At 32.9% G+C, this 19,572-nt stretch overlaps 1 protein-coding gene across 3 annotated transcripts in view; it reads right to left on the bottom strand.

The window, feature by feature from the left end:
- The window catches only part of LOC110370740 (uncharacterized), a 36,626-nt gene extending 18,159 nt beyond the window's left edge, over positions 1 to 18,467 (bottom strand). For 2 of the 3 annotated variants that reach the window (XM_021326655.3, XM_021326657.3), the window contains exons 1-2: positions 18,308 to 18,467; positions 18,015 to 18,161 (exon numbers count right to left, since the gene is read on the bottom strand). In XM_021326655.3, the coding sequence (XP_021182330.1) occupies positions 18,015 to 18,035 (21 nt within the window). In that variant the 5' untranslated portion in view covers positions 18,036 to 18,161; positions 18,308 to 18,467. The remainder of the gene's footprint in view (positions 1 to 18,014; positions 18,162 to 18,307) is intronic. The other variant, XM_021326656.3, reaches the window with a different exon arrangement.
- Positions 18,468 to 19,572: the final 1,105 nt, after the last annotated feature.

Below are 19,572 nucleotides of genomic sequence, written 5' to 3'. Positions count from 1 at the left end.
TTATCATTTATTCAAATTGCTACATTGCTACTACGAAGTTATTTTAGAAGCCTTCGCAATAACCGTGATTTTTATGCGACCTTCTTATCGTTTGTGCAATAGCGATTAATCAGTATCATCATAATTATTCTATTCCAGTTAATTTTGAAGCTTTTCATAACCAAAAAGAAGATGCCGACTAAGGCTGGCCGCCCACGTTCTATAATATTTATAATCGATTTACGATTTTTGTAGGAGAAAAATAGAACACACTGATTGCTATATTGCAACGCATACGATCTACTTAAAGTCGGTTAGAATGTCCTACAAGAAATAGATCCGATTATCTGTCCTATAAAAAGTCTGACGCGGACGCGGGGACGCTACTACTGTCAAAGCACACAAACCAGACAATTTGGCGACAAAAACTGCCAAAACAGAGACACGGAACATTTGATTGGAACACGTCAAATTAAACAACGACCTTCAATACTTTCTAAAACTATTTTTACAAGCAATACTCCATATAGTTCATATTAAACAATGACTTACACAACTGGCTTTTATCAATTGCGATAGTAGGAAGGTAATGTACGGAAATACAGTGACGTAAGCCATACATACATTCATACGGCTAAACTGGTTCAGAGCAGATTGGAAACAGGTATGTGATCTTGATATGTGACCTCCGTGGCGGGCTGGGCGTGCGTGAACCCTGGCAGTCAGCTGATGTGTACACACGTGGGTTGGGCGAGCAGACCGGCGGTGTAAACGATGTTGTGGTTTCATTTCACTTTCGATGACTGCATATTATAGAGGGTTTTTACTGACTTAAATTCTTTAACAAAGGATTACTCTCTTTATTATTGCCGGGCCTTCATTATTACCTCTATACTTATTTTATTCGATTGTGAAATCCGACAATTGTGGTATCTGATATCTATCAATGGATTAACACGTCATACCTATAAAAACAGCCTCTGTAAATCCATTGTCCATTAATTTAATTGTCAACATAAAAAAAAAACAATTCAATAAGAATATCATCAAAACAGGTATCTTCAATTAAAACAAAGTAACTCGCCAATGTATTGACCGTTGCAAGATTTATTCCCACCCATACATTGATTGCTTCCGTATCTAGGATTTATTTACTGCTGAAGTGACTTTCGCAACTAGTCCAGTGGGCCAGACGCCCGTCTGTAGAGCCCTACGCAACATACCTGCCCCCATTTAAGGAGACGTTGTAAACGCTTTCTGAATCAAATATGGTAATAAGTTCAATACACTTTAGCTTGCAAAACTGTGACAAATTTTATTACTAAACCAAATTCCTTTGAAAGTGTAGCAATTAGTAATAGTTCCCTTTAATTACAGAGCCCTTTAAACTGTCCCTGCAAAGGGTGTCAAGGCAGATCGGTCAAAAAACAGCGAATTATAAATTGCGTGTCGTTAAATGTCATCTAATTTCCCTTAAATACTTAACCCAGTTTAAGGCCATTCGGTAACTGTAAGTTATCCGTTTTCTCATAATAACTAGAATAATCCAGTTTCTATTAAATCAATATGAAATAAAAGATTAATAATTTGATTATTGCACGCTACCAATTATAACACATGAATTGCACATAACATAGATAGATAGGTTACTATTGTATAGGTATTATAGAAGTGACGTAAAGCTCAATTGGAATTAATTTTCCAAAATCAGTTACGTTAAATAATAATTCACATGTAACACCACTAATAAATAAAGTAAATGGAGTAAAGAGCAATAAAATAGTTTAAATATTCTAACTTGGTTATGTGAAGTAACGAAGCGAGTTTAAATGCTGTCTAGGAAGTTTAGCAACTAGTGTTCTATTGATGAAACTGCTCGCGATAAAACTATACAGATAATTGTGTTATACAACTCCTATTAGAAAGGCTTTAAGGTCTACTGATTGCTGACTCCTGAAGTACAAGAGTATTAAGAAAGAATAATAGTCACATTAAAACATATTACGTACCTTTTGTCATAGTCATAAAGCTAGACGAAATTTAATGAAACTATGTAATGAAATCTAAAATAGACATTACCTACATTAACGCTGTGTAAATATCTCAACGAAAATTTCACATAATTTAATAAATAATTTGTTTTGCGTAAATTCTATAATGTGACTTTTCGATTATCAGCAGATTGCGAGTGGGTGAGACTGGTCATTACAAAACTGACAGGGTGTAAGTTACGATAGTGTCAGAGTAAACGATATCACTCGTTATTTTATCGCTTAATAAGTTAATGTAAACACGAGTGATATCAGAATATGGGCCTTTGTGTTATGAGCGTAGTTTTCGAAGTTGTTTCGCTCATACGGGTTAATAAAGATGCGAAACTGAATATCTATGCATTACTGGGTTTTCTAGATGGCGTCTGAAAGTTTTCTCGTCCATATTTTAAACGTTTTTTTAGGCTAATTTTATAAATATGGTGGCAAGTTCGTGGTAATGATATGCCGGTGTTTTTTATTGATTTAGATTTACAAGTATTTTGAGAATAAATTGAGATAGCTTTGCTAATTAATTGAGATTGCGATTAAGTTACCAAAGTCTACAAATATATGCAATTAATGATATCTTAAGTTATTGATAAATGATTATTCATAGTTAAGCAAATTTAGAAACAAATTGTAATCGTTTATAAGGTTTGCAGGTTTATAGTTAAGATTAAGATTAAATTCTCAAAACAGCCGACATTTTCTTCATAAATATCCATTTTCTTATAAATAGATTCAAACAATACCTATAAAATTTTGAATAATGCTGATATAATAATAGTGAATAGTGATTTCTAAGGAAGAGTACGAAGTTCGAGACAAACCGGGAACCAAAAAATAAACAGCAACAAATCATACTTTCAAATACATAAACATTATATATGCTAATATCAAATAATACATATACATATAAATTATATTATTTACATCTCAATAAGTAGGGATTATCTAATAGATATCTGTAGATCATAAATCTATCTATTTTCTAAATAACGATTCTTCCTGGTTACTACTAACTGGTTAGAAATACTAATTGATTACACAATCGTATAACTAAAGTTATTTAAATGCTGAACAAAAGGTCTTGCCTTTACAAAGAGCCTTTTCTCTATTATATCTGTTGTAACTTATAATAATTTATAATATAAATACAGACAGGTGTCATTACGCAAATGTTAAGTTTCTAAAAATAACCTTTATTGTAAGGTTACGAATGTAGGGCTGATGTATTTCAATTTCAAAACTCGGGTGGCCCGAGAAAAGTTTAATCAATCTTTGTAGATTGGTCCTTGAATCGGCTTCATTCATTTCTTTGTCTACTAAGATCACTTAGGTACTTGTATATCTGGCCAAAAACTCTTGCAACATTTCATAATCAATTTCTAACAAACCATCATCGCTCTCTCTGTGTCAATCCGATTTTTTTAAATCAGTTCTGGAGTCTTGTTCAAATAAAAGTCGAGATTCCGACGAATTGAGAACCTCTTCCTTTTTGAAAATCAAGCAAAAAAAAAAACATTTTTAATGTAAATATTACTAACTGAATTGCTATTGAAAAATATATTAAAAAGCCTTTAAAGCAAAAAACATAGGTAACCTATTTTCTACTACAATTGTATCGAAAATTGCACAATTCAAATTGCATTCCAATTGATTCTCATCGCGAAATTTCACTACAAACAACAAGGTCTTTTAGTAGGCCACGTGAGACGAGTACCGTCCAGTGACCATGTGATTTAAATAAAATTCTATTAGTCAACCTACTGAATATATTTTTGGGCAATAATTAAATAGGTATGTCCGATTTTCTCCTGAACTCGGCGTGATCTTATTGAATTGATGAAATCAGTTGCAGAGCTGAAGTATGTTTAAGTTATTTACTGTTTTATTCAAATAGAGAAATAAATAAATGGTCGTGTAATAAGTTTAACCTTACGCTTCGTAATAAATAGACTTTATGGTATTTATTGCAATTTGTCACTGTCATAAAACTTGTACTTATACATACAAGATAACATTGGTGCCCACATTCTTTAAAAACAAATGCTAGTACTAATTATTAATATCTACATACACGCCTAATGAATTTCCCACGTCGAAAATTAAAGCAAGGTTAAAGAGCGTTAATAAATTGACTCACAAAATACCTGAACATTACATTCTTCAGATTCATTAAATTCTTTGCGTACATTGAGTTGCTACACAATACACAAGAGATGATCATCAGAAAGTTGACATAGCAAATAAAACCTTACGTTTTTAGAACTATGGTTCAAAATATGAAAAATATGGTTCAATGTAACATCAATATAATGAACGCACCACATGCCCGAGGCTCTATATGTAGGAAATTAATTATTTAAATGCTACACCAAATGCGTCAAGTATATTTGAATAGTGCTTGTTTCTAAATTAATTTAAAATTGTGTAATATTTCATCATATTATGCGTTAACCACTTAAGAAGTTAATAAATCAGATCTAGTTCTTCACATCATTAGGCATCCATCTTGGTAACAGAATTTAACAATCTCAGTCCTTCACCACATTTCTGAAACGTAAGGCTCTCACATATTGAGGTAATTTTCTATCTTTACAACATACTGTTAAGTGTCATTCTTAGTAAATCTAAATTTTTAAAAATAGTCAGAATAAATGAATGAATATTAATGATTCATATTTTTATTATGCTTATCAATGAGCTACACTGACTTTGTTAGAACGCCAAATACGTCAGCACAAAAAAAAGCCTTGGCAATAACCAAAAAGAAATATAAATAATTTGACACTAATCTATTTAAATAAAATACAATAAATAAATAGAACCTCGTTAGAAAATGCACCAGTATAAAATTAGCCTATGCGTTAAGTATGTACGTACAATTCACAAATCACGCGCATGCGTGCGAGGAAACCGAATCAAGTGTGAACGCACCGAGGTGCGCTTGCGACACTGTGACGCAACATGGCGGCCATTGTGTCGAGACACTGTTGTAAGTCCATATTTAGCATTATTCGTCTAATGGTCCGATCTTGGACTACTTTTGGGGTGTCCCTAAGAAATGTATGAGTCGAAATTGCTGTTTGAAGTGATTGATTGGAACGATTAACATAATAAAACTATTATTAAAATATTTTGACTCAACCGCTGACTATTGATATACCTATAAAATTTATCCATATTTTGGATTTTCCACAAATCTAATCCTTTTAGAAAACTGGAGATGAAATGCAATTTATGTTCTAAAATTAACCTACTATATTGGAGTGTATTTTGTAAAAGCAATGACAATGGCTAATGGTCAGTTTTGGAAAGAAAATCCGACCATTAGGCATTGTCACTTCTATCTATCAAAATGATAAACTACCAGATAGGTATGTAAGCGCGGACAAGCACGTAACGACTAATGATCAGCTTCGTAATCTTTCTAATTTCTCAACATTTGCAGAATACCAACAATCAACATTGTAGTGTTACTTAGTTCAAACAATTTCGTTTCAATCAGTTACTGTAAGAAACATTCTGATTTGAAAAATAACAGATTACATTGAAGAAACAGTAAATAAAATGGCCCAAACCACTGAAAGTAAAAACCATCCGAAAAAGCACTCACGCATTTTATTACGAACACACGTCAATGATCAATCGACAGTAAAATTGCAATTTCAGGTCTATGAACTAATGGCTACATTAATATATAGCATACGAGTATTATGTGGAACTGTTACATTATATTACACAAGTGATTTCGGAACAGGCTACTTGGAATTGTTATGCTGGACGCAACTTACTTAAAATTCACTATGTATGCTTCACTACAGATTAATGGCCGATGTATGGTAATTGAAGTCTGCATTTCTCTTTTTTGGGTCAACTAGAAGTATAAACGAGATTAGGCACGTAGATTTTAGTAAGTAAATGAAATTACTTAAGATGTTGCTCTAGATTAAAAAGACCATTAAAAATAAGTATGACATATTGTAAGTCCCATTGTTTTTGTAATAAATAACTAAAATGTTTGTAAATATACATGGCGTGCTCCAGGTGATCGTTAATCGAGAATTAAGATACTTGCTCGATCGATCGACGAATCAATCTCTTGAAGAAGCCCCGTAGAGGGATTTCCACAACGTAGGTAACCCCTGACTCCATAATTTATAAAGAACTGAACAAATTGTATAATTTCAATTCACCTTTACAAATCCACAGCTCCTAATTCAAGCGACACTAATAACTCATTTACGTGCATAACGGATATGCGTCAGATCTGCACATAAATATTACTCACGAAGACAATCCATCTCGGTTGCATAGAATTAAAGGATTTACTGGCAACAGTAGCTACCTCTCACTTGAAGATGATCGATTTAGATCAGACCTGCAGTCACGAGCAAAGCAACCTGTTTGTTCTGGGAATATGTACGGAATTTAAGCTTCATTTGAATAATTGGACTGGATTCTATTGGGGAATGCTTGGCCTTAAACAGGCTACGCTGCATTTTTTGAGAGCTAAAACAGAATCAGGATATAGAAGCACTGGTGTAGGATATTTTTGTCTTCAGTTCAAAATGCTTTAACATATTATTTGACGGCGGAAGGAATTATTAACAATTAACACTTCAGTGCGTAATGAGCAAATCTAACAACAGCAATAAAGTCATTATGCTGCAATTAAAGATAATGATGATAATGATCATCTATGCAAAACAAGCCTTGACCGCACGCAGAGAAAACGACGCCCAGAAAAATGGCCAATAAATATCAGAAAAGTCTGACTACTGAAGTTTAAATGATAACATCCTCATTTGTCATGAACCATAGACCATAATTCGTTATAATTTAAACAGCTTGAACATTTTAATTACCATATAATTGGGCATTATAGTTTTATTTATGCGAAAATGATTCGGTCTGAGATAATAATCGGAGTTCAGGTTAGCACAGCAGATGATTTTGATCACGAATACCGGATATTCTTGAGGGTCAGACGAAATAAAAATGTTGTACATCACGCGCCTAGTTTCACCAATTACATTGCGTATGATAATTATTGATTCATATCATAAAGTTATAGTTTTATCAGAGGTCATCTTATGATTATTGCGTGGGCTTATTAGAGTACGGACTGTTGTATTAAGTTCTTCGTCATTGTGATTCATCCTTCTCTATTAAATACACAAAGAATAGTAAGAGCTAACATTCAGAACTTCTACTAAAGAGTTGGCAAAAAAAAATCTTGATCGCAGAAAATTCTTTCACCCGGAACACAAAGTAACAAAGTTTTGAGACTTTAATTTCCCACAGAAACAAATATTTCAGTTTTTAGAATAGGCTGCATACAAGCATAATATCTGTTTGGGCAAAAATGCTAATCAAGTAATTATCAGGCTAATTCCCGTTCAATTACAAGTCGTATCAAAATCACAGAGCGCCCTCCAATCACAATACTGCATTATGACCTATGCTCAATTGTCGTACCAACCGTAAAGAAGGCCCTATGTCCAGCTATAAACGTTTACGGCCCATTATCGATTCGTATCAAAGTAATATGCTGTCTAAGGTCATACCTATTATTATAAGTTCTATATAGGGCATATCTGAATACAGTGGTATCATGATTTACGACATCTAAGCGCTATTACGCTATGTATAATGTTTATTACTGCTATAAATACTGTTGCATTTTGAACTAAATATTTTATTAGGGCAACATTTCTCCATAAGCTTCGACTTTAAAGGTAATATATTTCCGCGTATGACAAATACTGCTAAATATGAGATGCATCATCTGTAGGTTAAAAGGGATATTCAATATTTCAAAATGGAGAAACCTATATTGATTGTCTGAGGAAAAGCAACGGGAAAGGCCCTTGTGTTTTTTATAATTTTCTTACCTTTCGCGGAATCAGTAAATTACTTAAAGGGAATTAAAAAATAGGTACGAAACATACCTCTTTATAGTGACCGAATGATTAAGAATGAAATTTTCCTTTTGAATATTAAAACAATTAGCTACAACCAACTTCCGCATCTCTGTTTTACCCATGACATTACAAAACAAATCAATAACAAAAATAAAAAGTGGTAAATGCACTCACATAAATTAATATATTAACGCAATATAATTGTCATAAGCTTTCAATGCTACCGTGAATCTGGTATGCAGGTGAACGAGTTATTTAAAACGTCCAATTAAATGCCAGTAAGCTCTTTAACGATACAAACACCGATAGAAATAGTCTTTATTGCATCCACAGTCTATTTTGTTGGATCACGAGACAAAATGTGCACAAAAACGTCATAATGTATCACTTTGGTGCATTCAAATAGAGCGGAGATTGAGTCGTTATCTTTTATTCACGTTTCTATGTACAAATTATACAGGGCTGGCAAGTCTCGTTAGTTTTTTTGTACAAGCCTTAAATTATTCTTACTTATTAATAACTTTACCAGCCGAACTATCTGCGCTTACGATGATTTAAGACACATTCTTGGTCAAGCTTTTCGAAAAGTTTGCCATTAAATTGACAAATTGTTTCATCAATATAAAATCGTATGATCTCAGTTTGGTTATTCACCTTGATTTTAAAATAGCGAACACTATTTAAGGAGTTGCAATCTGTTAGACATTATGCAAACCAGAGAAACTACCGATAAATAAATAGAATGAAGAGCGAATAATAATACACTTGAATGAACAAACATCATAACATTGTGTTGACGTCTTCGCTGATGCTAATCGTGATCGCCTAGTGTCACCTAGATATCCAAGGTTAGCCTGGCTACGTCACACGGGCCAACATCATTAAAGCCACGCCTATTCCAAGTCACCAACTCAACTACCTCTATAATAGTTTACATTCGATTATAAAATTGTCCACAAGTAATGAAAGCGAATTCGAGAAGGTCGCATGTCCCCAACGACCGATTTTACGTGTATTATGTAAAGACTTTCGATAATTATTTTTAAATTAAAGTCTACATTGTACGCTGAAGGACGTCTGAAGCCTATTTTCCGAAAGAAACTTCAGGTTTCACTTTTTTATTTGCATTGCGCAACTTTATTTCTCTAGTCGCAATAAATATTAATATTATTTAGTTTACTAATATTTGCCTGCACAAAAAATATAATAAATGAACTCTAAATTGTTTGCAATCTAGTAGGTAGTTAGTTTCAAGTCTCTCGTTGTTTATAATTTATAGTGTTTCATATCCTCATATTGACAAGCGCAGAAGTGGTAACAATGAGGTATTTATCAACGTCCCCTTGACATGCTCTAGGTACGACCACCACTAGGTACAGATATAAGCTGAATTATGATACAAGGAATTAATGCATTCCCAGACATTAAGGCTGTGGGCTACACCGACATTGACTACCATTAATAACCATCAAACTACGTAACAATATCGGAACATTGAAATTTATAACACACGCATGTTTCCGACTCGGATACGAATAAAAATTATTGCTTCCCGTGCTGTAATAAGACTTTTTTCTCACGGGACCTTTTTTTTTTGGCATTAAAAATTAAGTAACAGTTGACATGACAGTTTTCTTAAGAAATCAAGCGTGACGTAAGATAAAAAACGCAAGACAGGATTCGGAGACACTTCCTATTCCTAAACCGATATCGGTTATTTGTCAGTCGGTCCTCTACCTACGCATAAACAGCTGTAACCATCACTTAGCTGTGACCACATAGCCTGAGGCCTACTTGCACTGAATAATCCACGAATATTTATTAGGTCCACGAAAAGTTCCGCATTCCTACAATCCAGTAACCAAAGTGTGGTCTACCGAACGAACGGATTTCTTACATTATCGTGTTTCTCAGTATTATTCTGTTACATACGGATATGTTATTTTTTCTACGATTGCGTATGTGGGTAATTGCAATTAAAGATAATCGTAACGTAGCCGTGATAAAAATAAATAAATTATATATCTCGGCTAAGTTCCTTTACGCTTCTGTTCGTGTGATCTTGAAACCACTTTGAGTTCGGTTTTCGCACAGTTTTTTTCTGCGTTATTCTAAACTAATAAGAAGTCTATTTAAAATATATTAGGCCTTGTCAATATAATGTAATCTCTTTTAGAAGATAATCTTACTTGAAATTCTATCCTAAATTAAGCACTAGGTACCTACTTACACAGTCATGTGTGATCTATTTAGTAACACTAAAATAATACCTAGCTTGCTAATCAATGTAATACGATCTTGTTGAGCAAGAAATGTATTGTTTTATTGCTCAGACTAAGTAGGTATCGGTTTATAAAGGATCCATCAACAATCTTTCTCAAATCATATGAAGAAACTATTATGACCGCAAAAAACGGGGGCACGTCTACGACTATTTTAGCGATTAACTAGCCGATTCCTTACGGTTTCGCTCGTATCCCGTGGAAACTACCGTCCGCACCGGGATAAAATATAGCCTATCTTACTCGGAGAGAGTAAAGCTTTCCACCAGTGAAAGAATTTTTCAAAGAGCTTCAGTGGATTTGGAGCCTCTAGGGTACAAACAAAAAATGATTTCCTTTTAATTATATTAGTAGAAAATGTTTAAGAATATTTCTATTTTGTATGAACATTTTTGTAACATTACATTTCCTACTTTTCCGGTTGAACAACCTATCATAATTCAAGTAATCATAAAGCTAAACGATACTACATTTTGAAACTGGGTTAAGAGTGATAAATACCTACTTTAAGCACATAACTATCAGCATATTTGTCTAAGTGATAACTTATTAGTTTAGGTAGCTCTAAATATTTTAATAAAATATATCTGGGTCTATATGGATTTTTGTTGGAGGCTTCCAATATATGGAGTGATTTATTTAACCTCAACAGCTATTATATCAAATATCGATATTATCATTTGAATACCATAAATATTAAGTAGGTAAATTAGGGAAACTTATCTATTTAGGTAAGGTTGAGAAATATCCAGGTGACTAATTCCTTTATTAATCATGCGTTTTTTCGTTAATCTTCAGAAGATTTCAATGATAAATGGTTATTTGTTTTCCTTCTACATATTTATATTTTTTTACCTCTCAGAAAATTCATCTTTGGGAACTTTTACCAAATATATTTTGTGGGAAAACTGGACATTCATGAGGAAAAAAAATAAGAATCAATGTTTGCATAAAATTAAATATAAAAAACGAAAAATACTTTATTGGCAATCATTAACAAATTTTTACGCCTTATAAATCTTTAATCCACACGAAATCATCAATATCATCAATCATTTATAAGATCAGTTATTTTTATAGATTTATTTTTTTAACTTTTAAATTAGTTGCGACATTATGCGGTTAGAATTTTTTTAAATGACTTATTCAAATGCATGTGTTTAAATGTAAATATTTTTTTATTCTGTATAATTCGGAGTGACCACGACCTAGCACTTTGACAGTACGATGAGTTGAAATAGAAGAAATATGTGCAAGGTTGAAAACAAGATTTTATCATGTTACTACATATGAGGAAGAAGACGAAAGACGATATGGCAAGAAAGAATGCTACTTGAGCAATGACGTCGAATAGAATATGGAAGAAGAAAACATGCTGCGTCGCCCCTAAATAAATTGGGATAAGGACAGGGAGGATAATGATGAGTCATACTTCTAAGAAAGCTAGAAAAATTATGACTTAAATAAATAAACATTAAATTATAAAATCAAATAGTTAAGTACTTATAGAAAACCCGTAGCTTATATCACGTAATAAAAAGCTTGCACGTACCATGAATGGGCAACGTACGCACATACGTCACATAGCGGGAAGTATGCGCCCGCGCACTTGATAACGCGAGCTTAACCGGTCCTACATGTTTCCGCCTTCCGACTACCGCAATAACATTTATCGATTTGCTATTAATATTTGTTTGTTTATAATTCTAATATTCGCTATTTTAGACGCGACCTTAATGTCCGGACAAATTTTGTTAATGAAGCCATAAAATGGAATCCTAATTTAAATTTTTATTAGGCTTTACAAATGGGCTCATCTTCTTTTCGTGGAATTTGAAAACATATGTTATCGGATTATTGACAAATTAATCGCATTCCGAAATATTAGAGGTCATTTTAGTAATAGGCCGAAACAAATGACTGTGGATGCCTCGTTTGCGGAGATTATCTGAATCTGATAATATTGTGTTTACACACTATAACTAATAGTTTATACTCTCACATGTCACACATGTCGTAGCGTTAAACTGCGAGCATTCTGCAGACATAAGTGCCCGCGCCTGTGCACTCTCTCCGTTACATCAGTAAAGAAAAATACAAAAAATTCTCATCAACTGTATGATGTTGCGAAAACCACTGGCAACCGTACCATGACTCAATTTATCGGCAAATTATGTAATACGATGATCATACCTGTAAATTATTATAATATTAAATATAGGACAGTTGTTAGCGGTATTAAATTACATGTAAAATTATGTCCTCATTAACAGTTGATGACGTGTACAGTTTTCAAAACAAATGATATAAAAGATTTTCCAAGAACAAATGTAAATATTTACGCAATGATTATTTAAAATTGGATCAAAATATATTGCTTATTAAATCAGTTTATATGACGTAACGAGCTTTACGACTGTATCATGAATGACTGACAAATTCGAATGAAGATGTTCACAATTCACAATATTAATATTTTTATAGCTATAAGTACCTATGTACTGTAATGTAACTTTCGTAGTACATGACCTTGTCTCTATACCTAGTCTTAACAATAGAATATTAATCCAATTAATTTCCTACAGAAACACGTCACTACAAAGATGCGTACATAATTTAATTAACTACTTCCCATTTACGTACAAAAGCGTCAATTTTACAAAAAGTTGCAAAACAATGAAAAAGCGTCCTATTTTAAGATTCCGTTCCAAAACAAACAATAACCGTACAGAGCTATTGAAAGATGTCAATTATATAGCGACTGCATTACAAGAGGTCATCATTTATGTAAACAGAGACAAGGCCTTCATAACGCATTAAAAGACATATTTAAATTCGCCTTGACAATACTGAGGCCTCACTTGGATTGGAAAAAGGAAGTAGACCTTTACAATGGAAAATTCGTCCATTGACGATTACGATTACCAGGTCTCGTTCTACGAAGGTCTAACTAATCCCATCGACATTGACACCGTAAGACTATGGTATTAAAGTATCGTTACATACTTCCCATATTATTTGTGCTATTCAATTGTACTGCAAATTACTGCATTATGTGATTTGATGATCATAAATTGTAGATATGCTTTGTGTATCTTGTTAGTCAACAAATTATTTTATTGATGTTATTTTAACTTGAATTTTATTGACCGAAATAAAATTCTAAATAAATAATTGTTGGGACTTAAAATTTGAATAACTCAAATATATTATACAACTATGAACATTAAACTTTTCTTAGTGAAACATCAGGAAATTGTTCAAGCAATTATTTCCATGTTAACACAACACTGCAGTTTATAATTCCCATAGAAACTAAAACAAGCGTTGAATGCAATCGCCGATTTCGCTTTCTACGTACATTTTACGAATGCGCTTTCTGTGTTACACAATCTTACAACAGTTGCTCTTAAAACTGCGCTAACGCTATCATTAAAGTACTATTATTTTGGTCACATACGAATTGTGAACACATTACTGTCAACGTAATCTCGTGTTTAAATAGCATAGTTTAATCATTGTTTAAAATATAATCACAGCTTAATCGCACTTCAATAGCTCATTAAAAACACGATAATTATCGCGAATAATTTAGTCGTCACATCATTAGTTTGAACAGACAATTAACGCACTTATAGCAAAAACGAAGTCAACATACTCTTGTCACTAAATGGGTCATTCACCCACTATCCGTAAAGTCGTGAAGGTCGCTTTTTGCATATCTCGGTCACGAGCCAACTGATGATCATCTGGCGATCATGAAATATGAAATTTATGCGAATAAACCACACAAAAAATACTGCAATTATTATGAGAACCATTGTTTGACGCAACGTCACCCTTGGCCGTAATTAATCAAATACTTTTGTCTGATTAATGTATGATAGGAATAACTGAGCGACTTGTGTGGCACTACATGGAAACTGTATTTGTCTGCAGAGATATTAATTAATTGTCTGCATGCGATCTTCTATCATTGCTCAACTAGGAAGCATGTTTGTTACGCTGATGCAACTACTTATAATAATGATTTTAATAAAAGCTGCTTAGTAAATCATGTTGTATTGAAAAATGATATGATAGAATTAGCATGTATTCATATGATACAAATCATTTGTTATAACTGTTTGACAGCTCAGACATGAATACGTTATTCAGCAAGATTATGAAGGCACTTGTTCAAAGCTCAAAACATTTTGGGCTGATTGATTTTCGACACTTGCTTTACTTTACGAAGACTTTATTTTTTGCGTGAAATCTAAGTGATGTTTTTTCGCCAAACAATTATTATTTCAACCAAGGTCTCACAAATGGAATGTAAATAAGGTATTTAACTAAACCTGACGTCAAGCCAAGAAATAAAGCAAATAGATTAAAATTTTAGCTATTTACTGACCGTGTCAATGCAACTGTGTTGCAATACACTGCATATGATGCATTAGCTGTAAAATATAATAGCTTTGGTTCCCAAATGACACTAATAACCTATAGGTATTCTGAATGACACAGGTCATAGGTCATTGTCACCTCTGATTCTCAGATTTTGTTGTCTACTCTAAAACGTGAATGATTTTATGATAAGTTTGACGCATAATTTGAAATTTGATCTATCGCTGCAAACAATTCGAAGGGCGTGGTCTAAAAATAAATAGGATTGGGCAAACAAAAAATGTATCACGTTTAGTGAGAGGTAATTTTGCGAACAGTTTAATATCATTGTGTAAAGCTTTGCAGAATATATGTGCAAACAATAAAATCTTCCTATACTATCTACAAAAACATAGCTCCATGTCAGTGTATCCTAAAACGATGAACAATGCGTGATTTACATTTATGAAGCCGCATTCCTAAATACAATTGGTTACTGCTTACTATCTTGATTTTCCCATAGAAATATGAAATTTCATCATTATTTAAATTGGTAGATCCTTATAACATTGCTACCATCTAGAATGTGTAAACTCGGAATTCAAGATATACACTGAAAAGCATTTTCTATATTAGGCTTTCCGAGCCCTTATTTTCGATGTTAACTCATTTAAATAAATAATTAGTTTACTTGTAAAGTTTCCTTCTATTTGGAAACACCTTACAAGAAAAACGTTATATAGATAGTTCAACTCAGATTTGCGCGCGGCCCTATGTGTGCGTCGGCTTGTAAATATACAACTTTCATTCGTGTGACAGTGACGTCGTCCGAGCATGACGTGTTCATCGGTTTTTGTTATGGGACTGTACCCATACCCACCAACTTACTATAATTAAATATAGATTTTGTAGCAAGTTAACTAAACTAAACAGCAAGGTTAAAACGGAATTTTGCACAGCACCAGACATTTTTTTCAGCTAACTGATTTAGGTAAAAGGTTATTTAAAAATAAATAGATTGCTAAACAAAACTCTGAAACTATTTAAATATACCGTAAATTATATTCAAAGTGAGTAGGTACCTATTTCAATTCTGTTTTGTGCGATTTATAAGCTTCGCGACGTAATGGGCAGTTATCGACCACTATCGTTAGAACAAGTCTATCGCTGTATCTGTGAAACGCGATATGAATTGTGAAATTACTGTATAATAGTTTAATATTTTACCCCCGTATTATTATAGTGTTAACGGAAAACAGTTATTTCTGATAAGTGTTCAAAACAGTTAGGAAGGCGCGGTTTTAATTAATAAAGATTTATTATAAATCGTTTTAAGTTAATGTTGTTTTGAACTATTTAAATTAATTATTTAATGAAGTACCAAATAGTATTATGCTAAGCTCAGGTCTTTTTGAACTTATCCAGATACTTTAAAAATTAAAGTCTGGACCAAAAAGTCCGATAGGTACCTACCATTCTAGCTACCTACAAAGTAGAGAAAGCTAATCAACATCTTTAAATCAGATAAAAATTTCTTTTTTAAGAATCACGGCTTAAACAAATGAAAGGATGACAACGCTTAAAGATTTTGAAACTAATTAAAACTTATGTAACGAAATCTCTGCACTTTTTAATGTCTTTTGTTATCGCCAAATGTCGATTTCATATTATCCTAAAAGTCAGCTTAGTCACGTTAATTACTTCAAAAAGAAACCACATTAAATATCCCAAGATTCTGCTTTTGATACTCAATTAATTTAAGTTATTTTGGTCGTGTAATATAGTGTTTGTCATGAAATACTGAAGCAATACCTAAAAATCAATTAAACTAAATTCAATCGCTTTACATAAACAACTACCTCTAATTAGAAGCACTAAACTCACAGTTAAAATAACGAAACTTCACCGTAACGTAACTAATTAAGTTTATGCAAACTAGTTAAGATCATAAACAAATAAAGCCACAAATTTCAAATAGAACGTGATAGCTTTGTAATTTAGTAATTAAAAGAGCTAATAAATAATACTATGACAGGTTAACAGATTATAAATAATCTAGTTAAAATCAGAGCCTAATAGTTTCAAAAATAATGAACCGGATCGATTATTGTTTTATTATGTATGCAAAAATATTCATAAATCAACAAATCGGCAACAAAACGTTATCACGGAAATCCGTGTCTTAACTTAACCGATCGTTTGATTAATGTCTCCGACAGCCAAATGACTCACTCCAACTAACAATACAAGTTACCGATTCGATAAATTAACATGAAATAAATTCAGCGCTTTTACTAAACCACGAAATAAGATCATTAAAATAATTTGTTCTAACGATCTTATCTATGAAATTAAAACTTTAATGTATTATAATATTACCTTTGTTATATTTTTGGCTTAGATCAGATATTAAAACAATATAGTTAATTAAATGTGGCAATTATACACATAATGTCTTGGAATTTATGGTAGACTTGATCTATATTTTAATTTCCTTAAAAGGCCTTTAGAACGATTACCTATCTGATTTTCTAAAATCACTGTTGACGTATATTACTACTATTATTTAATAAATAATGTCAATGTTACATAAAATTCATTGAGTAATATTTGTATATTTTTCACGAAAATGCTTTAGATATTCCTTGTCATATGAACTGGTTTCTTATGTAAGTAAGTTGAGAAAATCTGTGCGTAAGTTATGTATTCGTATCATACGTATAATTAGCATGCTAATATGAAATGCGTTGCACTTCGTGGTTATTATTATTATTTCCGTTTTTGCTGGTTATTATTGAGGCCTATAAAATTAATATTATTACTTAATAGAACTATGGTTATCGTGTCCTATTAAATCAATTATTTTTATGCAGAAAAATATTTTAATAAATTGATTAAACTCTGTTACATCATTAATGGTATTTGAACTTTTTTTATATATTATCAATTATATCTTCATGGCTTAACTTTCTGTACCTGGTTTTGCTCAACATGATTCTAAGTCATAAAAATGCTATTTACACAAACATTGCTATGACACAAGTACACACGTAAGCTACGAATGACCATTTCATCATTGTTTTTCAAGTTCATCATGTAAACGTTTTTTATACCAATGTGTTAAAGAACTTGACATAAATTCACACAAACTGGATCATTGACACTTTAACACTTATACCTGAATATCGTGATTGTCTCACATTATACACGAAAACAATATCGATTACGTGATTCCGATTATTTAATAAAAATTGTTCACAAACACAATAGTCGAAAAAAATTGTTTGTTTATATTAACTCCAGTAGCGAGTTATTAATTAAAATTAATTGTTTAAATGGCCAACAATTTGAATCTAATCTTAACACGTTAATGGGCAAGGTTGTTCTATATTTTAATTGCACAAATAAAAAAAATGACTTACGATTTTCACGTAGTGGTTCATGTTGTTTGGTTTAACGGGTACTGTCACTGTCACAGTATCACTGTAGTGAGCGCGCACTGTGTCCGAGTGGCGGATGCGTGAGCGCAGACTGACTGGTGCTTGGAGGTGCAGGACTGACCGCTCCCGCTGCAACCAAACGATCGGTGGTGGGTCCACAATTACCGCGACACAACCGGTAGCTACACACTTCGGAAAAAAAAGGTTCAATTGACCTTGGAAATTAGATCGATTTTAATGTTATGAGTTTTTTTTAAATATCCTTTATTACGTACAGTGTTTTGTGGGTGGATGTTGGCGGCGTGCGCGTGAGTGTGGTAGTGTGCGCTTGGGCAACTTGTTCACATTATATAGAACGCTGCGCGACCTCCGACACGCGGGAAGTGCGTCTGCGCACCACGTGCTCCCGCTGCCATGGTAACCGATGCAGCCAGGCCGGGTACCTGAAAGAGCTATCGCGAAAATATGCATGAACAGTATCGTAGATTATATTCTTCTGGGTGTCCCATATTTTTAACATTTTCAATTTTATTCTTCAACGAATACTAAAATTGCCTCGTTTTGTTATTTTTAGATATAGTTAGACCTAATAAATACCTTTGTAATTATAAAGTAAATAATTAATTTACTCTTACCAGTTGTACTACAGATACCTCATTTAGATTGAACGTTTCTTAATTTCAAACAGTGTACAACAAGAAACTTTCCTAGGGACGCGCGAAATATTTCATGAAAACAGCAATTTATGAAATCAATCATGTGCAATGTGTTAATTGTGGTCTAACAAAAACGTTTACTGAAAACTTCTTTCACCTAACTTACATCATGTTGAGACCATCCTAATACATAGCATTAGGAGTTCTCGCATACTGCAAACTTTTAGTTGGCTGGCAGTTTGTTCGGGGCTATAAATCAGTAGGAAATTAATACACACATAACATCAGGTATTGATAACTTGCTTCCACCAGCGGCTTTGCCCGCGTAGTGTTCGGTTATATCGCGTTTCCAAGAGAATTCATCAAAAGTCTAGGATAAAAACTATGTTCTTTCTTAAGGTCAACTCTATCTCTGTATCAAATTTTATTAAAATCAGTTCAGTGGTTTAGACGAGAAAGCGTAACAGACAGACAGACAGAGTTACTTTTCTGTGTTGTGGTGTTACGTTTAGTCTGTGTTCGGGTACTCTAAGTAGAGAGAGTTACTTAGGAATCTGGATTAAGAATCGAGGTCCTTGCGATGAGCCAACAACTCGACATGCTTGTGTGACCAGTGAACTAAAACGCTTACACTTGCCACATTGATTGATTGAACATATTCAACTGTTCACACTTTGAATGAGATATTAAGTGTGAAATACAAACGAGGGATCGAGTTTCAAATGTTTTTTTTATTTTGCTTTCAAAGGATTTTGGATTTTCAGCATTTTTCAGGAGTTTGTCACTTTGTAATTATTAACTTGGGATGCTTTTAGGCTCCAGAAACAAAACCTAGCTTTTGGGGGTTTTCTTTCTCTGAAAAATGTAATTTCCCTACACTTTTT

Source organism: Helicoverpa armigera, chromosome 13, assembly GCF_030705265.1.
Source record: "Helicoverpa armigera isolate CAAS_96S chromosome 13, ASM3070526v1, whole genome shotgun sequence".
Taxonomy (NCBI): Eukaryota; Metazoa; Arthropoda; class Insecta; order Lepidoptera; family Noctuidae; genus Helicoverpa; species Helicoverpa armigera.
The sequence above is the reverse complement of the archived record's forward strand: the minus strand, read 5'-3'. Positions and strand labels throughout refer to the sequence as shown.